Source organism: Anser anser (assembly GCF_964211835.1).
Source record: "Anser anser genome assembly, chromosome: 4".
Taxonomy (NCBI): Eukaryota; Metazoa; Chordata; class Aves; order Anseriformes; family Anatidae; genus Anser; species Anser anser.
The window spans coordinates 3,282,267-3,310,099 of NC_139724.1; the positions used below are offsets into that span (position 1 = coordinate 3,282,267).

The window sequence follows — 27,833 nt, forward strand, 5'->3', positions numbered from 1 at the left end:
CTAAAGGAGAAGGGGCGTGGTCTAGCCGGACGGGGGCTTTCCTCGGCGGCCGGCGGGGCGCGGTGACGTCACGCGCGCTGTGGCGGGAAGCTCGGAGCGCGGCGGTGGCCGCGGCCGCCTCAGGTGTGCGGGGGCGGGGGGAGCGCAGCTCGCGCCGCGGCGGCCGTTGGGTGCCGCTGCCCCTGAGGTGGCGGCGGGGCGGGGGGGGTCGTCAGGGTCGCCAGAGCTTTTATAAGGCTTTGGTCCTGCCTCCGCCACCAAAGGCTGTTTGTTAAATTACCGTGCTGCCGATGCAAGCGTGTAAACGGCTTAACGGCTTCCGATTTTTTTTTTTTTTAACAGAAAAATAATGGTATTTTTTTGCTGCAAGCAAACATCTGTAGGATAAATTGGTCGATTCTGAGTCGCAGCATGGTCACTGCAGGTTTTCATAGCCACCAGCCGTTCGTTTAAACAAATTACTTCCCCTAAAACGTAGAAAGTACATTAATATCTATAAAAACACCATATTTGCCTATAGGCTTTGCATTACATTACTGTTAAGGTGTGTCTTTGAAATGTCCTCATCAGCTATATATATACCCCACTGCCTTTACGTTGTCTTGTATCTGCTTCTTTTGAGAGAAAAAAAAGTGATCTGACATCTGTTTTTCTGTACACGCGTCTTCCACACGACACTGGCTTGTTCTGCACATTTCCCCACCTCTCAGACGGTACGAAGATGTGAGTGTTTGCACAGCAAGCTGTCGGATGACTCTTTTGCCAAAGCAATGTCTTCTCAAGAATTTACTGTAAGTCTTTTTTTAAACCCCGTACGGCTAAGTAAAAATAAACTAAACGACGTTATAGCTGCTGTGTTAATTTAAACGTTTTCTTACTTCTTGTTGTTTCAACGTTTCCCGCTTTTAAACCAGGTATTATACACTCACCAAAAAATGAAAAAATCAAAAACATGGCAAGATGGAACTCTGAAGATTAGCACTGGAGGAAATAAGGTGAAGAACTCAGCTTTAATGCTCTGTCGTAGCTTCTGCTGCTGCTGGATGATCAGTGGTGATCTGGTTGATCTGTGAAATAAAACTGATTATTGAAAATTCCTTTTTTTTTTTTTTTCCTCTCTCTCCTTGCAGGCAATCTTGTTTGATGATAAAGGGCAGTGTTTGGACAGTATGTTTATAAAATCCCAGGTATATTTTGTTTGATTTTTTTCTTATATCTTTCTATGCTTAGGATTGTGGTTTGCGTTTCAGGAAGCATTTCAAACTCCTTTTTGTCTGGTTATTAGGGTAGTACTTTTTCCCTAGCAATATGGCAGTTTTCTGTTGTAAATATCATCAAAGTCTGCTACAATGTAAGCAATGGAAAGCTAACCCAGCTTCCATTTGTTGATAAGCCTTACTAGTGCTCTTCCAGAGCCGAAGTGGGGGATTTACAGAATTAGATTTCTTTTGGGTAGAAGCAGTGTATTACAGTAATATATTAAATGAGCATAATTTGAAACTAGATGCTAGTCTCTTCCAGTATTATTTAATCTTAACTATTTATATGGCATTGTGATGTGCTGAGTGTAAAATATAACGTTTCTGAATTTTTTACCTGTCAGTATTCACAATATTTAGAAGACGTATAATTTCTCATATGGCACTATTATGTACATACTGCTTCTTTCTCTTTTCCAGGTGAATGCTGGAGATAATTTAGAAAGTGAACGATATTTGATCACAGTTGAAGCAGTAAAAGTGAATGAAAAACCTTGTGAAGATCAGCCAAGGAAGGCAGAAATAATAGAAGTGAATAGAAATGGTGTAAAGCCTGGTATTCTACCCTCAAGACATTTGTCTGTTGGCTTGAAAAGGAAGTTTACGGTATGTCTCTTCAAAAAGTCGTTTGACATTAACGTGCATTTTAAAACACAAAGATCACATCTTTTAATTGAATAGTAAATATATCAATAATGTTTTCTTGCTTTTTTTGGAACTGTAAGTCAGGGCATGTTAGTGGTCGTAGCTATTTTTTCCAAAGTTTACTAAATCTTTGTTTAGCTTAGCAGGATTACCACTGCTAAGGCTGCTGTGAAAATTGCAAGGGATTGAGATTACTTCTATACACGTGTGGAATCATCATGTGCTATCTGATCAGAATATGTTTTATGGAGTGTGCTCTATTTTCAACTTTTTTGCTTACGAAATGTGAAGCTGATTTCTGAGGAGAATTAATTTTAAATTCCTCTATTAGGGTTTCCAAGGGCCACGCCAAGTTGAAAAGAAAACACCAACAATGGAAGATGGAGAAAACCCGGCAACATCATCTATATCTAAGCAGTGTCAGGGTATTTTTCCAGCCAAGTTTTGTATTACCTCTCCATTGTTTTCTACTATTGGTGAGAAGAATGCAGAAACAAATTTATCTACAGACTTTCATGAAGATGCACTTACAAATAACAATAGAGACCATGGGTCTTTCTCACTGGTTTCGCCTCAGTTTCTTGATACGTGTAATGAAATAGAGAAGAGAAGCTCTGATCAGTCCCTTGTGAAGCCAGAATCTCCTCTAATTACTGGCCACACCAAACCTAGCGGTCAGACAACTGGTCATGGGGCAGCATCACAGAACATCAGGAGCACGGCACAGATAATAGCTCTTCTGAAATCTAAAACAACACAGGCATGCAGAGAGGAAGCAACACCTGAAGTCACCAAATGTCTTTCTAGATTTCAAGCACCAGAAAACACGAATAGTTTGTGTAACCCAAAGAGCACAACCCTACCTGCCTTTTCAGGCAACTCTGATAAAAGACTTGCTCAAAATATTCAGAACTTATATTTTACAAAGGAAACTGTAGATGATAAAAAGGAATGGAATGCTGAAATGCTTCTAAATTTGTCTGAACCTTGTGATAAAGAAGTCACAGGACAAAGACGTGGCGAAAAGGCAAATAATTTAAGTCGACACTTATGGGATCCCTGCAATACAAATAGCTCCTTCCTATCTGAATCCACCATAAGTAGACTACATGAAAGCCAGTTTGTCCCTTCTTGTTCTGCAAGTCCTACCATCTTTGAAACACATCTCTCCACACGCAGAGAGCATTCGATGACTAATGGTCTTCGGGAGAATTCATCCGTCAAGTCACAAAGTCACCTTCAGCCACAGCAAAGCTCAGAAAGAGAGCATAGGGACTTGGGGGTCTCTGGGGACGTAACATTGACTGAAATTGGAATTGTGAAGGAGGAATTAAGCACATGTGAAAAAGACTGTGGACAAGATGAGCAGATAATGCAGGTTAACTTTAATCTATTGGAGGCTTTTGATTTTAATGACACAGATGATGGAGACCAGTGTGAAAGAAATATGAAAGAGCTCCCTGAGGAAGATGTGCTTTCAAAAAGTCCAGACAGCTTAGAGGGAGATGTAGCACAAAATACTGCATTGAGGCTTCATTCTTGCTGTGAAAAGGAAGAAATCAAATGTTCAACATTTGACAGAGAGAATGATGGAAATACCTGTGCTGCAGGAATACTGTTGCAGCTTTGTGACAACAATGTTAGAGAGAGAGAGAGAATTGTGGAAGACTCTGCAAACCAAACCCAAATCACAGCGGAATTTTCGGATGAGAGAAACTACTTAATGGAGATGAATGAAAACCAACTAAGTGTCGAAGACATGAACAATAAGGATGATCTTGGTGGCTGCACAGTGAATACTGCTAATGGCATGCCAGGGATAAAAAACAAACACTCTGATCTTTTGCCTGATGACACAAATGTTATTGAGTGTCACCCTGAATCGGTTATGTTTGAGAACACTGAAAGCGTTTCATGTATTACTACCAGCAGAATAATTTCTCCAGTGGAGAAAAGGACTGAAGAAGATGTTATGCAGCTTGGACGTACAAAATCCCCAGATAATGATCTAGAACATTTCTGGGGTACTAAGAGTGATGACACTAAACCAGGTAGTCCTTTGCTGGCTTTGTCACAACAGTCTGATCCTTGCTGTGGCCCATTTCAATATATTGCAGAAGATCATCAAAATGTATTTGGCATTTCATGCAAGAAAGATACTCTTGTTTCCAGAAGTGCTATCTATCCTTTAGGAAAAGGCCATTCGGCTCCAGAGGAAGCAGAAATAGGTGAAACTGAGTTTGAAAATGTAGAGAGCATAAATGCCTTTCACGAAGCCTGCAAAGGTGAAAGAATAGGAATGGATTGCCTGAAATGCACGGCAATGGCTGAAAATTCATCAGATCTTCCTGACTTGGTAAACAATATCGCTCTTCTAAGAGCTTTGTCTCAACATAGCACAGCATTAGAAAGCTTACAAAAGATGGAGGAAAATAATAGCATGTTATATGAAGCAGAGACTTCTAAAGAGATATTTGAGCCACTTGTGACAGATGAAGGTTAGGTTAGCTTCTGTTTTATGTCTGACTCTACCTGTTTGACTTCTGTACTCTTATCTCTCCTGCTGGGCAGTTCATATTCAGAAGTCATACTTTTGTAGTGATGTTTATGAAGGTTACTTCATGCAATGTTTAGCACTTAAGGCAACAACATGTCCTCCAAATCTGCTTCCCTGTTTTCTTTAGTTTAGCTGATCTTAACTGTGTAATTATTTGTATGGGTAAGGGTTGCAAAGTCAGTAATTATTCAGATGTTTTCGTGTCAAATGACTGCTGTATCTTGTTATGCTTTTCCATCTCTCGTAGCTATAAAAGAGTTTACGGAAATGCCTTACTCAGAAAGAATAGAGGCATCTTCATGTTCATGCATTGATTCTTCTGGCATTTTGGTAATTTTTTTTTTTTAATTATATACATCAGTTGCTACAAAATAAACTCACTTTCTATGAGGCTTCCTGAATACAATTCCTGGCTTATCAGACTATAGAGGTTGAGCTGGAAATTGCTTAGTGGTATCAACTAAGAAGCTGATAGATTAAAAAAAAACGTCACCTTGCAGACCTTACTGCTAGTTCAGGAGGCTAAAAGTCTGACAAGAAACATAATGCAAATTGTAATATCTAGTTATGTTTAGTATCACATCATTAATAAGTCTAATACTTCCCTACCTCGTCTTCTTTTACCATCTTTTTTTTTATTTAATCATCTTTTTGAATGTAGAATTTTTAGCATTTAGCTTGAAATACAGCAGCAATCTGTTTGTGCTTGATGCTTCACACCAATTTGCGTGCTATTCTATTAACAGTTTTTTTTTCTTTCAATCACTTCCAAAGGGAAAGAGAGATTTTACATTAAATTCTGCTTCTCATTTTCCATTTGAGTAGCAAGTATAGTTTATTATCCTATCATGGACTGTTCTGGGCTTCCAATAAAAAGCTGTAATTTAAAACACTTTTTGTTGGATAAATAGATCGGGTCTTTGGAAAAATCTTGATGTATTGGCTTAACTTTTCACCTTAAGAGGTTATTAAGCTATTAGACTAATTAGCTTTTGATACTTTTATAGCAGCCCAACTGTGTGGACAGTTTATTACAGCAAACTGAGTTGTATATTCCACCAATAGCACTGGGCCAAAGAGACCCTAGGACATCTGACTGCCAACCAAAGGTACAATTTCTGTGGAACTGAAGTGCAATTAATAGCATTTCTTAACATTCAAGCCAGTAGCTGACTACTTTCAATACATTACAATAAGTTCTAATAAATATTTAACCAGTTTCGTAACTTGCTTTGCAGATCACATTTTAGTACATTTTTCTGTGAGAAGTCTTCCATTGATAGTTTAAACTTAAATTTTACAATATGAAAGTAAGGCTAAACACATTACGTCAGAATATCACAATTTTCTGTTGACAGAGATTTGCACAAAAACTTTCTTGGCGCTGAGTTGTGGGGCAGCAAGAGAAACATACCTTCCAAAGCATGGGGTGTTTTTTTCCTCTTTCCCTAGTTTCAGAGATTATTTTTGTTATGTTTATGAAAAGTACTTTTTTTCAGTCGTAGGTAGTTCCTGAGCAGTATTTATTCAGTTAATAATTCCAATGTATTGTGTAGCCTGTTGAGTTTCAAGGGCACCAAATAAAGGGATCAGCAGCTAGTGAGATAATGTTGAGGAATCCCTGCTCGCAGCTAGGATGGCAGCAGTACCCAGATAATACGCAGTTTGCAGCTGAGAGATTTTTGTCACCTCCGGTTTCAAGCAATTATGTTCTTTCTGACTTCAGCCAGGTAAAACGTTTTTTTCAAAGTTATTCTTATTGACCTTATTGCAAGAAAATATCCTGAAAACATAGGACAAAAGAGAATTCATTTTTAGAATAACGCAATCATATCAAAATGACTAAGAATCAAGTGTAATACTTTATGGTTAAAACTTTTGCAGTTAGACATAATTTTTATTCCTCATCTTTGTCACAGGAATATGCAAAGATATAAATTGTTTTTTGATTCTATGATCCATTTCACTTAAAAAAAAAAACAAAACAAAACACAACAGCAACAACAAAAACCAACAGAACAGATGCCTTGAAGTGAAAAGTGTCAAGGAGCTTTTATAATGATTGTTTCCAGATGATAGCAGTATAATTGATTGGATTGGAAATTTTGTCTATAATTTCTACATGGTTCCAAAACAAGGGTTAAAACTTTCCTTCTTGGAAAACTTTCCTTCTTGGACTACAAGAATTATTATTATTCCTCATGGATGTAAAGAAACGTGAGATGAAACATTAAATAAAATATTATTTTTCTATTACTGGATGTATATTGATGCTTTTTTTTTTTTAACCTTCCAGAATGAGCTAGAGATACTGAAATTTATAATTAGAAATAAGATCTTTGCACAAAGATACTGTGTATAAAGAGGTTAAAAGTTTAAATTCTAACAAGTTTTTACTTATACTTTCTTGGTACAGTCTCCAGGTTCAGGAAGGCTTCACAAGGATGATACCAACTTCATTGGAGAGGAGAATTTTGAAAAGAAGTCTAACTTTATTAAAGAATCGATAGTAGATCTGTCCCGTAAGTGGAAATAAAAGTAGAATGGCAGTGATTGGCCTCGGAACAATTATTCTGCATGACTTCTGTCCTTTGCATATTTTTCCTAGCACTGGCACTGAATGCACACTCTGAAGTTCCACTGTGGATAATGTCAGGCTCACCTTCATGTTCTAATCTGGGACGAACGCAGTGGTCGTCATGGGAAGCTGACAAGGTGTGAGCTGACTGTCTATTGGAGATCTTTTGGGGTTTCTGTCTGTTCATAGCAGCAACTTCATGTCTTATTTGTTACTTTTTTATCTCAACTCAGAGACGTTTTATTTGTCTAGAATGACGAGAGAGAGAAAAGTGACAAAAGAGCTATCATCGGGGTGTTTATTGTGTTTTGTTTTTTACCCAGTCATTCACTTGACATGTTAATTCTTCATTCTGTAGATGATTTCATCAGTACAACTGACTTCCTCAGTTTCTCCAGCTTCAGGAAGTAAGGAAACTGTTCAAGACATCCAGACCCCCCTGATTCACAGGAACCTTCCAAGTGATTCTGAACTTTCAGAAAATGTTTTCAGTAAGAAATTCTAATTGCAGTTTACATTGTTTTTACTAGGAAATGTTTGATGATTTTTGAAGCACACTGAGTTGCACTATAAAAAACCTGGGCACTGAAAATACACTGAGATATGTCTTGATAACTTTTATTTATTTATTTATTATTTTTATTTTATTTTATTATTTTTTTTTCCAGATTAGCTGAATTAGCCTGGGATTCCATACTTCCCACCCTGCACCCCCGCTTATTTTTTCCTGATAGAAACTTAAGTACAATGATGTAATTTTATTCAAAAAAAAAATATCTTCCAGTCTGGAGGGGTGAAAAAGGCTGTAAGCTAAGCTTCTAATTCATAGTAATGTTTTCATTCATTTACCTGCTTTATTTGAAATCCATATTCAGCTGCCCTCTGACCCACTTCCAGTGATGACGTTGACGCCTGTCATTGACTGTCACTTCTTATTGATAATGAATTTAGCCGGCAGGATGCTTGTGGTACTAGGAATCTATTGATCCCCATTGGTTAATATTAATTTTGCACAGTTTTGTGGGTGATCTTTTTGGAAAAAGGAAGAGATGTTAAGCTGATTGCTTTCCAGATGGCAGCTGTCACTGACCTACCAACAATATCAGTTTAATAACCTCCAAAGCAAATTAATGTTTAAATAATTTCTACCAACCATTTACTTTTATTAAGTAGCATGCCTACAGAAATGTGTTTGGGATGTATGGATTTAAATATTAAAGGATCACATTTGAAATCAATCATTTTATATGGAAATTTAGTATGGCACTCTACAGGCACAGTAAAAAGAGCTTGTCAGTTAGAAGTCAGGATGTAAAACGAAGGACTTGGAATTCTTTCTTTATCATAGTTTTTTGCGCGTCTGAAGTTAATGTGCCATCTGGAAGTGCTACGAGTTGCTTATAAGACGTATTTGCTCTACAGCATGGGAGAAACGCAGCTATCCAGAGGAATGCAGCCCTGCAAGACTCAAACCCACAGTTAAAACACGAACTCCACTTGTCACTGTTCCTGGCACTGAGAAGATTCCCAATGTGGAATTTTTTCTAACCAACAGTGAGAAGAGTCAGCAATCTTCTGGCTCTTCAGTCGTCAGTTTTAGCAGCAAGTCAGCAACGTTTCCTATCAGTGCTTCTGGCCCTGAGGACAGGAATTATGAAACCTCCGTGTTTGGAGAGTATATGGAAGACAGACAAAGGGAATCTGTACAGCCAGTGTTCCCTAATGTGACTTCGCACTGTAGACAAAGCAAGTGGTTGAAATATCAAAGCAGTACTCAGTGTGACTTGATAACTCAAAACAGCGATGATGTGGAAGTGACGGATGGCATCTGTCCTGAGAGCATCCTCGGAATGCTGCTGGGTGACACAGGAGAGAGCCAGAGCAGCGCTGTGAATGAAAACGCTCCCGGCTCTGCGCCTCTGCAGACAGCAAAGAGCATGCTTGGTAAATGCAGCGCAAAGAGCAGCAGCCAAGATTTGATTTCAGAGAGGAAGTTACTTTCTCTGCACTTAGGTCAGGCTCCTTTAGGTGAACCTACACAAAAGGTGTTAAGTCACCTGAGCTGCCACACTGTAACAGGAGATGTCCAGGTGTGTAACTGTTCAAGCAGATACAGTTTAACTGACAGAAACACATTTTTCTGGACAAAGCAATTCCTTTTTCTGACTTCCTGCAAGATATTATCAGTATGATTGGATGAAACGGTTCTATATGTGTAGTAACACAAGAGTCTCTGCTGCAGGACAGCAGCTGCTAATGATTTTCTTTTTTAGGTGATGTGACTAATCCTTTGCAAAGGTAATTCCTTGGTGTACATTGGCACCAGATTTAGAGTTTTAGTCCAAATGTTGATGGCAGGAAGACGAAATAAAATCCATTGGACTGATTTGCAAGAATGTGTTTTTAAGAAGTGTTTTTCTTAATTGCGAAAGAGCAACATTTTCATGAATGCCCACATCTTGCTTCAAAGCATAGTCTCTAATTTTGAAGTATTTTAAACATCATCAGTTTTAATTACGAAAACGCAAATTATGGCCTTGAATAAGGGCCTAAAAATCAGCAATTACTGCACCTGTTTGTGAACGGTAGACTATCTTAAAAAAATGGAGTAAATTGAGGGGAAAAAAAACAACAACAGAACAAACCAAACAAAGAAACAAAAAACTGTTTTTAAAAATGCAGGCTGTTTTTTCAGGGGCAGATTTTAACTTCAGTGTACATCCTAAATGATAGCTCAAGCTCACCATGCTGCAGCTCCATGTGTACTGAATTTTACTGCTGTTGGCAGTCTTATTGAATACATGTTTCTGTACTTACAGTTAACAAAATCCATAAATATTTGCGAAAAGGAATATTATATTTTGCTTTTAGAAAACTGGTTCTTCTTCAGCAGGCTTCATTTTGAAACTTCTGGTTGCGGAATGAGGCCCTGAAATTTTTCTATTGGTTGTAATCATTATTGAGAATCCAATATATACTTGGAAAAAAAAAAAAGGAAAAAGAGAAGAAAAACTACTTTTGGTGCATCTGTATGGTAGCCGTTTATCCAAATTTGTCTCACTCAGGGTTTTGAAAGCTTTTGAAAACTTTTAACAGTTCTTTTTTTGTTGTTTTGTTTGTTTTGTTTTTTTAGGAAATAACAGTTTCTGAGTTGTCTTTTCCTAATATGGACAAGGTAAAATATGCTAATCTTCCTAAAAGAAAGATTGCCATACCAATTGTATTTCAGTCTCATGTTCACTACAAACAGATTTTTAAAGCTGCTTTGACAGGTATGTCTAACACCATGCAGTATAAAAAGCTGTCATTTTTAAGCAATGTATTCCTGAAGCTTTACAAAACAGGGTGAGAGGGAGAGAGATCGTCAGCATCATCTATTGGAAGGACTGTTAGCATTTGGATTTGCATATATATCTATATCTATATATATAAAAAAAAATACTCAAATATATTCAGCCTATAGCAGAAATTGTAAAGACAAAACAAAAAATCAATCCTCTTCTTTTCAACTATGTAACCTTGCTCCTGTTTACCAGTCTATGGTCCTACCTCAGCTGCTGCTACTTTTTTTTTTTTTTTAAATGTACATTTATTTAGTGTTTGTATCATTTGGAGTTACATGATTAAATACGATTTGTATGAAAGTAAGGCAGTTATAACAAGTTAGTTTTACGTGCAAAATGTGAAGTTTGCAGGCCACGTCGTTTCTTTTAGAACTCAGATCAAGTATTTTGATTTTTGTTTAAAAATGAAAGTTTCAAGTGAAATGCATTTGAATGCTGTGTACGTGTGTAACCATTTTAGGGCTGTACTAATTGCTCTTTTATTCTCCTTTCTATGTCAAGAGCATTTAAACATAATGCTTTTTGAGTTGTCACAAAGATTACACAATGCTCTTTCAAAAGTGGATGTATCATTTTACACTTCATTGAAAGATGGGCAAAGCGAGAGCAAAGAAAGCGGTGTCATACTCTGCAGTCATATGCGTCCTGCTAAGCTTGTTATGGTGAAAAAAGAAGGTCAAAACAAGGTGCTGTTTATTCCTTGTTTGCTTACAGTTCCGGGTGTTTGTCTGTTTGTCATATAGACCATATGGTGTGAACAGTTACAGGGCAATTCTGCATGATTTACAATTACAGCTTAAAGTGATGTGTTTGTTAGAGATCACTTTTAAGACCAGTTGTAGTATCTGCTCATGTCCAGCACTGCTGATGTAATAGTTCTTTCCATTCAGAAAGAGTTTTATATATGTGAAAATCTTGAATTTATATATCTTTTTAGGTTATGTTGGATTTCTGTAACCCATGATTATACAGGCTGGCTTCAGAAACTGCACATTTCACAGAACAACCTTATTTTTTCAGCTAAATATGCTGAAATCTCAGATTTTTATCTGCTTATTTGTATAGCAGCTGGTACTGATCACATGCTTTACTTTTTCTTTCTGCTTGTTCATTTAAAAGTGCTAATGGTCTTTTTTTTTTTCTTTCCCCCTTCCTAGGGTCGTTTGTTCTATGCCTGTGATGCCCCAAGAGCTGAGCGGTGTTCATTTTTCAAGTGGATAGAAGAAGTAAATCCTGCACAGATAAAGTCCAGGCCTAGTGTAGTGCTTCATGATATAAAAAGTATTGGGACATACCTCCGAAGTCAAAAGATTTCTCTCTTTGAGGGATGCCAGCTTTTGGTGAGGTATTCTGAAATGATATAAAACTTTCATGTGAATTGCAGGATTCATAAAAATTCTAGTAACTCTGGGTTTCAAGAACATTTAACAGGTACATTCAGTAACTGTGTTTAAAGAGGTTGCAGTTCTGTGTACAAGTGTAAAAGCCAAATAAGCGAAGGATTAATACTCGCAGTAGTGGCATCTCAGGTCAGTACTCTTTTCAGCAAGAATCAAAATTGCTTACCAGCAGTTTTATCTTAATTTCTTAATGAAAACCCTTATGGGTTGCATTTGAATTACCCTTCATTTAATCTTTCATAAGAGAATTTGCAATAGACTTTGATTTATTCTCCTAGTGATGCTTTTCAAAATAGATGCATAACATACATATTCTAATTGTAATGTTAGAGTTTATTTCTAAGGCTCTTCTGTGCTGCTTAACTGTCAGGGAAAGAATTTAACTGCGCTGAATATCAGAGAAGTACTTTTCAGTTGAGATGCATATATTTAAATCTTGCTAATATAACAAGATGAACAGCCAATGTCTGTGGGGTATAATTTGGGCCTGTCTGTGGGGCTTTCTTATTTTTTCGTTTGGGAGCCTGAAATTAATGACACGCTTGTTCTTAAAATTACAATTCAACAGGAAAGCTTATGAAATTCAAACACAACGGTGTAGTAAGTTTAAGAAATTTATGAATGTACATGGGAAATTTGATGGTGATTCTAAAAATAAATTGTACGTCAAACTAAGCAGAAAGGAGCATTATTCTGTCTATAGCAAAGGTAAGCAAACCTTAAGCATCGGAAGAATAGTCTGTGTTTAGATTCATGTTGTGCCTTTTAAAGTTCTGAAATATAATTAAAACCTCAATCCCTTTTTTGAATGCATAAGAACTCTGAAAATGCAAGTATGATTCTAGAAGGGCAATGAAGTATCTTATTTCATCTTTTTTTGCAAATGTTCACATAACTTAAAAAAAAATAAAATAAGCAAATTCCATGTCCTTACGTTTAGAGTGCCTGAATTCTATGAAAAGGTGAAGTTTCAGGAAAGCCCAGTATTCTTCAAATAGATAATATTTAAGGAAAATTTTATGTAAGAATCGGTGTTTCAATAGTTGTTGCCTATCTCATTTAACTTTTCAAAATGTCAGAGTTGGAGAACATGCAGTGATGTGATCCTGACAGCATCAATAGTTCTTTGCTTCAGTAACTGTTGAATTGATACTTTTATCTTCCTAGTTTGTTAATTTTGCTCTAGAAGATTATGTAAAGGAAATTAGGGAGAAACAAACGTGCTTGAGAATGTTTTATGTAGACTCTTGAAATGTTCTGACAGATCAGATTTTTGTAACTCTAAGTTCTGAAGCTGTGCATAAGCAAAACTTTAACCTGTGTGTGAATAACTTGTTGGTCATTTTTGTTAGAGGCAAACGTATGTAGTACAGGAATAGCGTAGTTAGCTTTAGTCCCAGCAGCTGTTCCTGACAAAACAGAACATTTGTAGGTTGCAATATGTGTTGGTTTTGAACGGGGAGAGAAAAAAGTGGTTAACTAGATTGGTAGCATACTTAAGTGATTTGCTCCAAACACTCTCAACATGGGTAACACTTAAGATTTGTCAGAAGTCAAATGATGCAAAGCACATTCAGGAGAGCGCTATACTGTTACCATCAGTTTCAGACAGGAAGTACTAGATTTTTTTTTTTATTTTTTCATTCTTTTAGAACCAAACCAGCACATATTTAAGACTTTCTAATACTTCCTAATGTCACGCTAGCAATGGTTTAATTTACAACATAGTAAATGTTTGGCTATTTTGTCTGGCTTCATTTTCTTTAAAAGACAGCAGCTGGAAAAGCTTATGAGAACTCTGTATTATTTTGACAGATGATATTTGGGTTGTTTCGAAGACTCTGAACTTTGATCCCCTTGATACCTTCATTGCATGTAGCGCCTTCTTTGGACCATCCTCTAACAACGAAGTAGAATTACTACCACTGAAAGGCTACTACCCCTCAAACTGGCAATCAAATAGTAAGTTGTACACTAAGTAATTTAGAATTGTGGGAAGCAGCTATTGTGAGAAAAATAGCCAGCTATGAAGGATGAGATGCGAGTTTCTTAGATCTAAAAAGTGATTTAATTCACAGTATTTTTCTTTAAATATCTTTGAATATGTAATTTGAATACAGTAAACAGTATTTGTGAACAGTAAGGTTAGTGGGTCTTTTAAGTGGAGAGAGAGAAACAGTGTAGGTCTGTAGATGTCACAGAATAGCAAGAAATATGCTGCCAAACGTGATGCAAAAGTTACTTATTTTTGCTGTTGAGTCAAACTAAATTGATGGAAAGGGAGAGAAAGATCAAGTTAGCTCTGCTTGCTTTCTTTTCATGCAATGTGAAAATTGTGTGCTTGATCACGAGAGGCTTTATTCTTGCTACTTAATCAGGTTAATTGAGTGCTTTAAGTTAACAGATTAATCTTTTTATTCTTTCTATGTATTCATTAGATGGAGAGTTCCTGCAAAGCATAATTCAGTGAACCTACATTAAACTCTTGTTCTGAATTACATTGAGAAAAATAAATACAATGGCATACGAGTTCTTTGTGGACATACTTGCTATCAAAATCACAGGCTTGAAATGCAATGGGAGGTTTAGTTTTTTTTGTTCCCTGAGTGTGAATTGCAGGACTGGATCTCACAAGCTGTGAGGGTCTAGAAGAGTTAACATACAGTTTTTCAGTCTTAATGTTATTAAATCACAGGGTTTCATATTTATTCTTTGTGGTCATAAATACAGATTATTTCATAATTCTGTAATCATTGTAAAACTAAAACTCTAAGTTCAATGAAAATAATGCTTTAAGTAATGCATAGTTGTTACCAATTATCAACAAAAATAAAATAGAGGTGTATGTGTTACTAAATGTATTAGAAAGCCCTTTTCACTTAGCCAGTCCCTGAGCCCCAGAACAGTATGATACTGTTAGAGAACTCAGCAAAAATATCATTAAATACTTGTTCTGTTCTTATACTCTCCCTAGGCATTCATTTTTGGACAACTTGGAAATAGGCTAGATGGAACTTTAGCCCACTGTTGGTGTAATGTTCCTGTCTTGTCTTTTCTAAGAGAACTATTTAACCGTTGTGGTAAAGAAGGCTTACTTACAAAGCTCACCTCCTAAATCTCAAAGCCTTCTGAAATATTTCAGTTTTTTTTAGAAAGAGTAAGGATTTTTACCTAAACTTCCATCCCAGAAATTGTCTAATGTTGGAATCACAAATGCTTCAAATTAGCACACCTTAAAAAGAAATGCTAATAGGTCTCTCTATAATATTCAGTCAGACTTGGTAACTGGGTTAGCTTGGTTTCAGTTAGAGGGGGCCTCATTATTCTTTCATCAATTTGTAATTCATTTCTCTATCTGATTTGAAATTTTGGCTTATTTAATTTTTTCCTAATTTTATTTTTCTGTGCCCTTTTCAGTATCTGTTCACGCGTTGCTAGTTTGTAATGCTAGTGGTGAGCTTACATCTTTAAGAAATATGGAGGAATACTTCAATCCATCTACTTTACCACTAATACCATATCTACTAAAAATGTAAGTTACTATTTCAGTGATAATGTGAACATGCAATACGTAAATAAGTACAGAAAAACAGCAAGAATAGCATTGCGTTTGCCCTTTTAAAAAGTAGACGAGGAAAATTAAAATTAGAAAAACAATGCAAAGGATGAGAATTGAAAATATATTCATTGCTTAACTGTAACTCATGGATTTTAAGTTTTTTCTTTCAACTTAGCAGCAGCCCACATTTCAGAACCTAGAGATTAATGTTGGGCATCACTATGACCGTTAGACTGATAAAACAAAGGTGACTGTACTACATTAATGGAGGTACTTCACTGGGGTTCACTGTAACTGTTTTTTCTTCCCAATTTTTAGAATTACTTGACACAAAGCCTTAAAAAAAATATTGGAGGATCAGAGCAGTATGGGGATATTCCCAAGACTGCTTATGGTTCACAGTATCGAACAAGTAATTAAACGAACCCTTGCTGCCTCTGACTGTGATTCTACCACTCTTATTTCTGCGAGTCTCACAGCCTCGGAGTGAGTCAGATTGAAAGCATAACCTCATATTAAATAAGATAAAAGCCAAAAGCCTGTTTTATATGATCCAGTTCTCAGCCAGGGAAGTAATAAGAAGCAGGAATATACACCCCAGGCATATATTACAGAGCAGGGGACAGCAAATTATGTCAACTGTTAACTGTAAAGTCTCAGCATTTTGACGTCAGGTGTGTGGAAATGTCAGAACCGTGCAATGCAATTCATACATATGTACTGTTTTGACTGTTATATTTCTCTTAGGAATCTTGATTCTGAGAAACCTAAGAGAGCCAACAAAAGAAAATTTACTCCACCTGCCATGAGCCTGGAACGCACAATGATGCATGGACCTGTCAGCACTGAAGTGGCGATGGGACTGGCTGAAAAGATGATCGAAACTTTCTCGTTGAATCCAGATCAAGCCACGTCACTGGTTCAGATAGCTCAGATGATGACCTCACGTGAAAATATCAAACCAGTGGAAGAACATCAGATCTTCCCTATCACAATCATACGTGGTATGTAGCAAACAAAATTATTTACAAATTTTGATATATTTAGTATCTTCTGCTTATCGTTTTCATATTAAAGATATTTTTTAAATATATTAGCTTTGCTAAATTATCATACCAAATCTTCATTGTGCATTTTTCCTTGTTTTATTCTTCTGTCTGTCCTGGTTTACCTGTATTCAACATGCATAAAAACACTAGTAACATCTTAGTTCAAAGATTTATTTATTTCTAAATCAGTATTGAGATGCAGTTACCATAAATGTAAGTTTTAAGATCCTGGCAAAGTAAATACATTGACAATAATGGCAGTCTTCATACAGATACTATTAGACTTAAATTGCATGAGATTTTGTTAGGCTGCCAGGTGTATTAATCTAGTGAGAATTAGTAGTCATTCCAAAAATCATCATCATCTCAAATTCCTTATTCTGTACCTCTTTCAACAGTGTGAGGGTTGCATGAGACTTCATAACAAGTACTGCATCTATTTAACCAGAAAATTTAGGAAAAATAGCTTACCCTCTTCCGTAGGTTCTGTGAACAATGCATGCAGTAAAGGGTAAGCCTCATGGCTGCCCCTGGATACTTACAGCTGCTGAAGCAAGCACATGCAATGTTTTTAGAGGAATTATGGCACAGTATTTCACAAGATAATTTTATGTTATAATGGTTGATCAGAACTGTACTTTGTAGACAATTTTCTCTTGTAACTTTGCCTTTTTTTCTAAAATGCCAGGTGTTTTTGGAGCTGGAAAGAGCTATTTGCTGTCTGTTGTGATCTTGTTCCTAGTACAACTCTTTGAAAGCAGTGAAGCTGAGGAGGGTCCAAGACCAGCTCCGTGGAAACTTCTCATTGCTTCTTCCACGAACGTTGCCGTTGACCGGATACTGCTGGGGTAGGTTACAGCGAACTCGGATTTTACAGACTGATGTTCAAAAGACAATAGTGTGCTTCAGCGGTAATGATAATTGTGTTGCTCTTCGCAGTACAACACTTAAGAGAGATTGCGTTCTTCCCCTATAAATTGCTGCCCAGGGGCTTTAATTTTACCCTTGCTCCTTTGCACAGCATGCCTGTTCTAAAAGACTGCCAGACTGGCTGGACTGTTTTATATGGGACTAGTCTCGTACTCTCATCAAATTTACTATTAGAATCCACCCATGTCAGAAAGTAGGAATGCTCAGGAAGTGTTGGGAAATGGCAGTAGCAGAGAGAGAGGGGGAGAGGATCAGGCTTGGGAAGCTTCATCAAATACCAAGAGAAGAAAAAGAAACTGTTAGAGGTTAATACAGGATTTAAACCTCATGGTTTGGAAGGATAAAAGTAGGAAGGGAAAGTACAAACGGAATATTGTGTATGAGAGGAGAATCATAAAAGTATTGAGCATTTTTAAGACAAAGCATGATGAGGTAATTCTTTTTACTTTGATTTACTTGAACTGTGGTCCAAGTTACTTCATCTGGTAAAATGTAGACATTTGTGTCCTTTGATGTTCTGATGCGTCTGTTAGCCTCTTTAGAACCACTTTTAAATTTTTCAAAGTTTTTACATTTTTCTAATGTGTATTATCTCTTTTTCTTTGAAGTCTACTTGATCTTGGATTTGAAGATTTTATCAGAGTGGGAAGTATTAGGAAGATCACCAAAGCAATTCTTCCTTATAGGTAAAAATCTTAATCTTTATGGGATCTGAGACAATTGTAAGGTTCGTGATAGTATGCATGCTGTAAAATGACTATTTTGAAGTCATTCAAAATGTGATTGCAATGTGACTATCTCATTCTCCACGCGTCCCGTCCCCCCCCTCGCACCGCCCTGACACAGTGGAGAAATTTTACTTTGATTTAGGCATTTGATTTGTTGCTGAATGGAGCTAATGCTTTTCAATGGAAATTAGCAGAGAAGAACCAAATAATGGCAGTGAGAGATTTGGCATTTTACACAAAGAATCCACTCTGAAATCAGCTGCATAGCTTGGAGAAGCCATTTACTACGTGTACATCTTTGCTTGGGGTGGTGGGTCTGAGCTGGTGGGATAACGGTCCATTTTGAAACAGGTGTTATATTGTATTTGTATTTCAAATGTGTATTTCAGTTGGTTTGGGGATAGATTAGCACAGTGTACGATTATTTTTCTGTACTGGGTGTTTACTGAACACTGAAAGCTCTGTTATTTTTGGTCATTGTATTGCATGTTATAACATCTTTTTGAAGTTTACACGCTGGCTCAGGAAATGAAAATGAACAGTTAAAAGAACTTCTTGCTCTCCTGAAAGAAGATTTAACTCCCGTTGAAAAAATATACGTAAGGAAGAGTATTGAGCAACATAAACTGGGGACCAATAAAACTATATTGCAACAGGTACAGCATGGTGATGGGGTGGGAAAGTGAGCATTCGGTATGCCTTATCCACAAGGCCCAGCAAACAGAAACTGGGAAGCCACTCTCACACCTGAGACTGCCAAGCTCCTAATGTTTTGAAAATCAAAATGAATGTTCAGTCTAGTACAGCTTTGATTCCACAGGTATAGCTTAGTGTCTTACTTCTTGTACTTGAAGTTCCCACATAATGATAAACTGTGAGATAGAAACTCTTTATGAACTTTATTGCAGTCCGTTTTAATATTACCAATCTAGTTTATAAGGAGGGGAGGGAAAAATTACTGAACATTGCTGCTGTCGCCTTGAAACTAAAATTTATACAATCATAAAGGTAAAAGATAAGGACTGAACTAAATCTATCCTAGAGCTGAGAGTCAGCTGTCAAGAAGACCAAACATTTCGAATATATTTTGTTGAGTAACTTTGCATCAAAGCATTGGATTTTAGATTAGAATTACCATTTCCTGTGGAAAAGTCTAATCTTCTGGTCCTAGTTATTTTCCTTTCCTCCTCAGTTCTAGACTCAAAAAATTCCATGTTGTTGCAGAGCAGTTCTGAGCTCAGAATTTGCTTTACAAATTCTGTAAAGCATATCTGAGCAATGTGGCATTTTTGCGCTTCTCCTAGCAGTTGCTGCCATTTTTGCCACTGGGGCTCAAAAGGTTTTGGAGGATTGTGTAATCTAAACTCTTTCTGTGCCAGACCAGTTCTGGCCTTAAAAGCCAAGAATCTATGAATGGTTCGAACACAGAAAAACACCAAGCACGAGAAATGTTAACCTTGGATCCTCCCCTGTGCATACACAGTGTCTTTTACCAGAAGCTAGAATATAATTTGTTGAGACTGAGTATGACACGGCATGCTGTAGAACTGCTAAGAACTACTGGAGGTGCATTCTATTGCTAAAGTTACAGTTATGTGCTGCAAAGAGACTATTACTTTATTAACTATTAGATTATTAACTATTAAATGATCATAACTTTTTCTCTCTCCATTTTTCTCTCGCTAATAACAAAGGTGAAAGTGGTTGGAGCGACCTGTGCTGCCTGCCCATTCCCTTGCTTGAATAATCTCAAGTTTCCTGTAGTGATGCTGGATGAGTGCAGTCAGATGACCGAACCTGCTTCTCTCCTTCCTATCGCAAGGTACAGCCATCCGTCTGTGTTTCAGCAGAGATGTAACTTGTAGTTAGCAGTGACACAACCTCAAATAGTTTCCAAACTTGGGTGTCTTTATAGGACACAAACTCCAAGGTCTTGCCTTAGAGAATGAGTAATTACAAATTGAGGCCTGCTCTTGGATGCCTTTCTTGAGTTACTATTTTATTTTAACTTTGGAAAGAAGGGTTGATGGAGAAGAGAGCCTGATGGAAAGCAATCTGTGATGTTAAAAGACAGTGTGCACTTTGCTTACTAATATTTTAATGTCCTTTTTAGAACTTTTTAATTTTTATTATCTTATTTAGGTTTCAGTGTGAAAAGCTAGTCCTTGTTGGAGACCCTAAGCAATTACCACCAACTATTCAAGGGTCTGAGAGTGTTCACGAAAAAGGATTGGAGCAGACTCTCTTTGATCGGCTTTGCTTAATGGTATGTACTGCTAACCACATCCTTAGAAATGGCGGGTTATGTTCTAGGTCTACTGAAGTCACTAAGAGTTCTGATTTAGATGTCAGAGGGTCAGTGTTTCAGCCTGTTTTTGAATTAAGCGGTTTCCATTTTGGTGCATTTCTCTGTAAATGCTTTTTGCACAGTGCTCAGACATTTGGAGACATAAAAAATGTAAAACAAGAAAGAAATGAGGAACAATGACAGATTCTGTCTTCTGACCTTTATGTAAGGTTTTCAATCCAGGTAGAGGAATCAGAGACAACAGTATTTGTTCTAACTTTGTTAAAGTGAACGTTGGCATTCCAAAACATTTAGTGATTTTTTTTTTATTATTATTATTATTTGCTATTCCCGCTTTCTACATCCTAATCCTTTAGGGACATAAAACAATACCACTTCGGACACAGTACCGATGCCACCCTGCTATTAGTGCCATAGCCAATGAGCTGTTCTATGAAGGAAATCTGATAGACGGCGTTTCTGAGAAAGAAAGAAGTCCTTTATTGGATTGGCTTCCAACTCTATGTTTTTATAGTGCTAATGGAATGGAGCAAGTAAGTTTTTAAACATTTCATTGTAGGTTTTCCTCTGTTCTGTTTCCATTGTCACTGGGCAGTGAAATACATTTTAACTGCTGTTAATGAGGGCTAAATTAGCAATCTTCCCTATTTTCAGACTGAAAAAGACAACAGCTTTTACAACATGGCAGAAGCTCATTTTACAGTCAAGCTTATCCAGTCTCTGACTGCAAGTGGAATAGAAGGATCTGTAATCGGTGTGATTACTCTTTATAAATCACAGATGTGTAAGGTTTGTATAATATATCATCAGTAAAACAGTTTTCTTAAATCTGTTTCTTCTATCATTCTTTTTTAAAAAAAACGCAATACTATTTCATTCTTCTGGTCACAATCTTTTCTTCCTTATTCAAAATCTTTTAATTCAAAATTTTTATTTAAAAAAAATGCTTTCCCTTTTTTTGTTTGCATATGTACACAAATTAAATAGTACTTAATTTCATACATGATCTGGGAGCTGTTACGAGTTGGTACATGTGGCAAGGACAGATAGTGGAGACATCTATGTAGCAAAGCTGGAGTTGTATCTCACTCAGTCATCTAAGGCATGACATGGGCTACTGTGATGACTAAGTGAAAGTATGGTTGCCCCACTGAGTGGACCGGTGTTTTATCAAACACAGGCTCACTGTGTACTGTAGCTAGCTGAGGTTCCACTGTCATCATGCTTTGGAGTTTGTTTCTTAGTTTGCATCTTGTGTAGACTCAGGCTTGCTGCGATTTTTTGCTCAGGACAAGCAATTTGCTGAACAACGTAACTCATTAACATCCATATTCCTTTGTCTGCAGATTCAGAATTTGCTTAACAGCGTGCACTCTGAGGCCTTTGAAATCAAAGCTGTGCAGGTGTCCACTGTAGATGCATTCCAAGGAGCTGAGAAGGAGATCATTGTTCTGTCCTGTGTAAGAACAAGACAAATGGGGTTCATAGACTCAGAAAAGAGAATGAATGTTGCGCTAACAAGAGCAAAGAGGCATTTGTTGATTGTTGGGAATCTGGCCTGCCTAAGTAAGAACAGACTCTGGGGAAGAGTAATTCATCACTGCAAAGGTATTACGTTTTTCCTTTATTTTCAAAAACATGTAGCTCATCTTTTTAAATGATAGAATATGCTGTTTACAGCAGTATATATACAACACAATATACATACTACAAAATGTATAGTATACACAATATGTAAAATACAGTACATTTACTACGTATATTGTATATTGCAAGTAGATCTCAAGTGTGAAAGTTGTACGTTTGCAGTTTTATTGCAAACTGCTTTTATACTTGGTGTATTTGTTATCCAGTAAAGGGACTTTAATTTTCTTCTTTGGATGGCATCAGATAGACGGACAAAGAAGACTCTCTGGTAAGGAGACCTGAACCCCGTTACTGCATTTCCAGTCCTTTCCCAATTTGCTTTTACGTAGTAGACCCAGGCAGGAATACGTTACGAACAAATTCGTCCATAGAGCAGTATTTCTGGGCAGGCAGAATTAACAAATGAAAGACAAATGTGCAGTGTCTTTCTGCAACTGGGGGGCTCATTTGTTTTTGGATGATAAACTTCTGAGTTACTAGGAAAAAAAAAACAGCAATGCAACTGGAGATCAGTTAACTCTTACTAATTTCTATAATTTCTGATTGCTTTGTTTACAGGCCATTGTCTTGTGAATACATGTGTTTTACTGGGCCACAAAAAGAAACAGTTTTTGAAAATCAGTTTCTTACATTGTTTCTGCATATTTGCTGAAGCTTACTGCAAATGAGTATTTACACACTTGAGCAACACCTCAATACAGCTAAAACAAAAAAATCCTTGTGATGCCTCTCACCTACTTGCACCTTTGCTAGAAGGTGTTTAAAATGCCTGAACAGCCCCTTTGTTCTGTCTCTCTCTCGCTCCCAGGGTATACATAGCTTGGAAAAAAAAAACACAAAACAAAACAGATGATAGTTTTCCCATTTGTTTGAAGTGGGACACTTCGTATCTCAAAGCATGAGTACATTTAATCATAATTTTTGCCTTGGCAATTTTCTTTGAACTAGAAAAGTGAGAGAATAGGTCCAAATGTCTAAAGTACATTCAATAGGCTCTGGCTGAATCCAGCTCCCCGGAACCCACACGCTTCCTTACCTCTGGGCAAGGCCCTGCCCTTTGGAGAGATAGGACCTTAGTGGAGACTGCAGAAGGAGTGCTCAGTTCCTAAAACGACTGGTAATGAGTCACTGCAAGAACAGGTCCCAAAATAGTAATTATATTCTTTTACCTACTTGGCATCAGAGGAAGCATCTCATTAATGGCTGAACTCTGAAGAACAACAATTTTCCAAGTAGAAATATTATAGCCGCTTGATAGGGTTTTGGAAATAGATATTCTCATCACCACAGACTGATTACGTGATGGGTGCTGTAAAGTGAGATCTAATTATCCTGTTTATTGTTACTTTCAGAATGGGAAAATGGATTGCAACATGTAAGCCAGTGTGAGCAGCAGCTGAACAACATTCTTAAGTGTTATTTGGAGGAAAAGGAGAAGGAAGAAAAGAGTAAGAAAAAGGAAAAATAAATGTGCACATATTTTATGAAGACAATATATGAATGGTGTGTCTATAAAATTTACCAGAACTACTGAAAATCTAGTATTTATGTTTAATGGGGGAAAATTTTATTTGTATCTCTGTCCTGATTCTTCTGTTTTGATCCCTTGTTTGTATGACTAAAACTAAAGAATAAAGTAACTGCTTGATATCTGAAATCCTTTTAAGCCTATAAAGTACCTAACTGTACTATTAGCATTTTGTTATTCTTCAGGTATGTACATAACCTCATCTTGTAAAACAATAGTCATTTTGTCTATTTACAAATCAGTCAAATTAGGAGTGTGGCTAAAATAAAAGGGACTTAATGTAATTTTTTCAAGGAAAATTACATGTTTTATTAAATCTTTGGAAGTCTAACAAAACTAAATGACAGCAGGTTGGCTGTATCTAGATGCGTTACAAGCGTAGGATAAGGTCACTCGGCCCTGTTTCAAAACTAGCTGAAGTATTTTGTTTTGGAAGCAAGTGCTGTTAGGTGAGAAACTGTCTCTGATGAGAAAAAAAGTTTATCACAACAAAAGTTGACCCATAGGGTGTCTCAAAGGTATACAGAGGAGTGTCAGTAGTTAATGTATGAACTCATACTAAGATATGAGGATTCTCAGTGATTAATTTATGGGGAAAAGTGGGCTGAGCATGGGCCTTGTAAAATTTCTAGATGCTGCCGCACTGTTTAACTTCTTCCCCAGAAGCCTCTGAGGCACTCTCGCACCTGCCATGGAACTGGCACCCTAATAGCACTAAAAACATTAGAAGTAATCTCCTTTCTTCTTATTCAGCTCAGAAACAAAGTAGTGATGAGCTTGTTGTATTCAGTCTCTGGAAATAAACCAGACCTGAGCAAAACACCGCAAAGTGCACCAGCCGAACAGCCTTGGGACGCCGCAGGGACCAAACCCACAAGGTGACCGCAGCAGCTCCAGCTTTGTGCCTGCCCGGAACCCCCCAGCAACAACCTTCCGCAGGTTTTCGCCCTTCTGGCACCGCACAAAGCACCCGAGGGCCAAGAGGGTGCCCTGCAAGCAGCCTCCTTGCCTCCTCCTCTGCCTCCCTCCTGGCTTCCCTGCCGGTAAGCCGCCAGGTGGCGCCGCCGCCCGCTGCCGTCGCTCCGTGAGCGGAGCAACAGAGGCAAGAGCAGAGGGTGAATAGTGCCTGCAAATTGCTGCTGACGCCTCTGTTCCAGCTCCCTAAAATCTCAATCAACAATCCATTAGAACTCAACGGGAGTAAAACTAAATCCTCGTTTAAGTGTATTTATCCGATCTCCTTTCTCTCTTTCAAATGCTAAATCCATTTCAGCATATGCCCCTTCTTTTTCTCGCCTTTCTCTAAAGACTGGCAGCCTATACCACTCTTGTAAATATGAAAGATGCTAATCATATGACATATCACGTCTCAGTCGGAGCCTGGAATAAAGCCTTGAGATTTGGGATCATTGCCTCCAGACAACAGCTTCATCAGCCGGAAAGTTGTTTTTTTTCTCCTTTCCTTCAACTCTCAATCCCTTCTTTGTCTGGGGGAAAATGCAGCCAACTCGAGCCACCCTGGCCATATGGTTCACTCTGTGTTTTCTTAGTTGAATTCTGAATTGTTTGTGACTTGCGAAGGTTTTTTTTTTTTTTTTTTGGAAGGGCGTATAAAGACATAGAAGAGGCTGCCTGCGCTGGGGCGGCTTTGCAGGGCTGCTGCATGTTCTTTACGTGTTCATTTCACACACTCCTTCTGCAGCCACTTCACTGCTACTGCTCTGCCTCGGAGCCAGAAGATAATGCCCTGCACGCACTGTTTGACAGTAACACAACGGATTCCAGGGGTCTCCTTAGTTTTCCCTTCAGCGGACAAAAACACCTTCTTAAACCTGACGCGTTTTGGTTTTCAGGGCTGCCCGTACTCGTCCCCAGCCTGGCGCAAACGCACGGTGTGTGCAGCAGCGTACGTGCTTGCTGGCGAGCCCCTGCGACGAACGCCTCGGATGAGAGAAGTGCCCAAGTATTTTGCAGCGAGAGAGCGTGGCTTTTAAGACCTGTATAAATCAGGAGCTGAATGAGTTCGGTGCGCTCGAGTTTGGATAGCCCCCCGTTTGATAGCAGCCTGCCAAATTTTCTTTCTCTCTTTCCTTACACAAACCCCCCAAAAAGGCCCTTTCACCAAATCATTAAATTCTACAGAGGTGGTCAAGCTAGTCCTGCTTTTCATGCGTTTGAGAAAGAAAAGGGTCCTTGAAGTTTAGAAGATGCCCAAGGAAAACTCATTGAATGACATCAAAAGAATGAGTTTCCATAGCTGTTGAAGCACGAGAGCTGTGTAGCTGCACAAAGGCGGGTTGGGGCAGTGGGACTGTCCCACTGCTCTATCCCAGCACAATTGGGTCACTGAAATAGGGAATTAATTACCATTGGAGAGTGGGCAGCCCATTCACCACTGGCTGAGTTTTATTAAACGCCAATATAAATAACAAAACAACTCTTGTGGCTGCACTATTCCTACACGCCAAAGGAAGGATTATGTTGGGGATTAACATCTTAAAGTCTATGAGACTTTCTGACTCAAGGCTCGGAGCTGGTAATCGTATTTGTCTCCTGGTTCAGCGATTAGTGCTCTCCCTCGCGCACCTTCGCCTGGATGGCCAATGTCCCTTTTTGCAGGCACTGGGTTTTTCACACAATCGGCTGTTCTTTTCCCCACATCTATAGAAAAGAATAAGAAAACTGAAGCGTGTTCACGCGATCCTCAAGCTTCTTCTCTTCTTCATGGGAAAGGAAGGCACCGGCGGCCTTTTTTCACAAGGGGGGGAGGCGGGGGAGGCAAACCCTTTTTGGGGGGTGGGCGGCGGGGCTGCGGATTGCGAAATCGCTCCGCAGGCCTGCACCTGCCATGCAAATCCGCCGGGAACAATCGTCCCCCGTCCCGAGACGAGGGGCTTCGCCGCCCCGGGGGGGCCGGGGCAGGATGCCGGGGCAGCGCTGCCCGAGGCGAGACCGTCTTGTCCCCGAAGGGACCCCAAAGGCGGGACCCCGCGGGGCAGCCCCTGCCCCATCCCTCCCCACACCGCTTTTTGGGTCCCTCTCCCCGGCGCCCGTTGGAGAGGGGACGTGCTTTGTCCCCCCCTCATTCCCCCCAGTTTTGGGGGATCTGTGCCCCCCCCCCCCCGGCATCACGCCCCCGTTCACCTGCGGCAGCGGGGCCTGGCAAGCCATCAACGCTCGCTCACAACTTGTGGGGTCGAGGCGCGGACGGGCCGCGTCCAGAGGTCTCTCAGCAACACAGACCCTAAACTTTTAGGGCTATCGGGTCGCCCGAGAGTTCAATCTGCTTAGGGCAAACAAAGCCTTTCTGAAGGTCTCCCCCTCTCCCGCACACAAGCTCAGCGTCCTTTATTTCTGGCCCGTGTGATAAGCTTAAATCATTGTGCTCCCGCTTCTTGATCGTCGCCTGCTTTCGCCTTTTGTTCCCCTAACGGACGGAGGGCTGCCAAAGGGGCTGAAGTTGAACAGTTTGACCCCCGGAGGACAGTGCGGGCGGTGGGCACCCCGCCGCCCCCACGGTTCTCCCCCGAGCCGCCCGGCCCCTGCCGGACCACACAGGCGCCTTGGCTCCGGTGGCCGTCCCCGCGAGGCCGGTGCCACCCTCGCCCGTGTCCCGCTGAGGCCAGCGAGCGGCCGCACCGTGGGGCAGGCCACAGATCCCCACGGGCCGTCTGGGCAGGGGGGGGAGGAGGCTTTCCCGGGGTGTTTGCAGCTTGCTTCTTTTTATTAGTAGTAGTAACACTGTTATTGCTACTGTGCTTCTTTAGAAGTCTTCCGGAGCGCAGGTCGTGCCCGAAGCACTGAGCCCTAGGCAAGCCCGCTTCCTCAGAACGATGACAAAAAAAGGGGAAAAAAACCCAAAACCCAAACCCGAACAAAAACCCAACCCAAAATCCACTAAAAAAAAAAAAAAACAAACAAAGAAACAGCAACGAAAAACCCAAGCCCCAAACCCCAGCCGAACCCGAAGAAAGCCGCTGGCACCGGGCCGTCGGAGCCAGCTCCCGGCCTCCCCGGGGCCGCAGCCCCCCCCCCGCCCGGAGCTGCTGAAAGGGAGCCGGCTCCCGCGGCCCCCCCATTCATTAATAAATTAGCGGCACGCTCCAGCCGAGCGCGAGGCACCCACGGGGGAGCGGGGGGGGGGGGGGAGGCCGGGGGCCGGGGCTGAGGCCGGGGCCGGGCGTCGGGCGGGGCGGCGGGGGGCAGGTTTGATTGTTCCCCGCGGGGTATATAAGGGGTGTTAAGGAGGGTCGTGTGCCAGACACGCAGCCGACGGGCCCCGGGCCGCTCCCCCCCTCCCC

At 39.5% G+C, this 27,833-nt stretch overlaps 1 protein-coding gene and 1 long non-coding RNA gene across 14 annotated transcripts; one reads left to right on the top strand and one right to left on the bottom strand.

The window, feature by feature from the left end:
• The first annotated feature begins 2 nt into the window (after positions 1-2).
• On the top strand, positions 3-23,661 carry ZGRF1 (zinc finger GRF-type containing 1). 13 transcript variants are annotated; one of them, XM_083833353.1, is made up of 29 exons: positions 3-123; positions 711-791; positions 915-995; positions 1,131-1,187; positions 1,680-1,865; positions 2,236-4,402; positions 4,709-4,791; positions 5,469-5,570; positions 6,018-6,191; positions 6,878-6,983; positions 7,070-7,176; positions 7,398-7,530; positions 8,462-9,129; positions 10,173-10,311; positions 10,885-11,069; positions 11,541-11,728; positions 12,352-12,491; positions 13,599-13,745; positions 15,201-15,315; positions 16,090-16,346; positions 17,080-17,239; positions 17,930-18,007; positions 18,558-18,705; positions 19,744-19,871; positions 20,192-20,315; positions 20,714-20,890; positions 21,012-21,146; positions 21,704-21,965; positions 23,357-23,661. In XM_083833353.1, exons 2-29 carry the CDS (start codon positions 771-773, stop codon positions 23,470-23,472), a joined length of 6,384 nt encoding a protein of 2,127 aa, XP_083689479.1. In that variant the 5' UTR covers positions 3-123; positions 711-770; the 3' UTR covers positions 23,473-23,661. The 13 variants fall into 13 exon arrangements, with proteins under 13 accessions (XP_083689479.1, XP_083689486.1, XP_083689485.1 ...); XM_083833360.1 differs by having other exon boundaries at positions 17,134-17,239; XM_083833359.1 differs by having other exon boundaries at positions 5,472-5,570.
• A 144-nt stretch (positions 23,662-23,805) lies between these two features.
• Positions 23,806-27,820, bottom strand: LOC310898402. The gene is made up of 3 exons (XR_014583276.1): positions 26,677-27,820; positions 26,119-26,193; positions 23,806-25,529 (listed from the first exon to the last, which is right to left on the bottom strand). It is a non-coding gene; the product is annotated as an uncharacterized lncRNA (long non-coding RNA).
• Between the last annotated feature and the right edge of the window lie 13 nt (positions 27,821-27,833).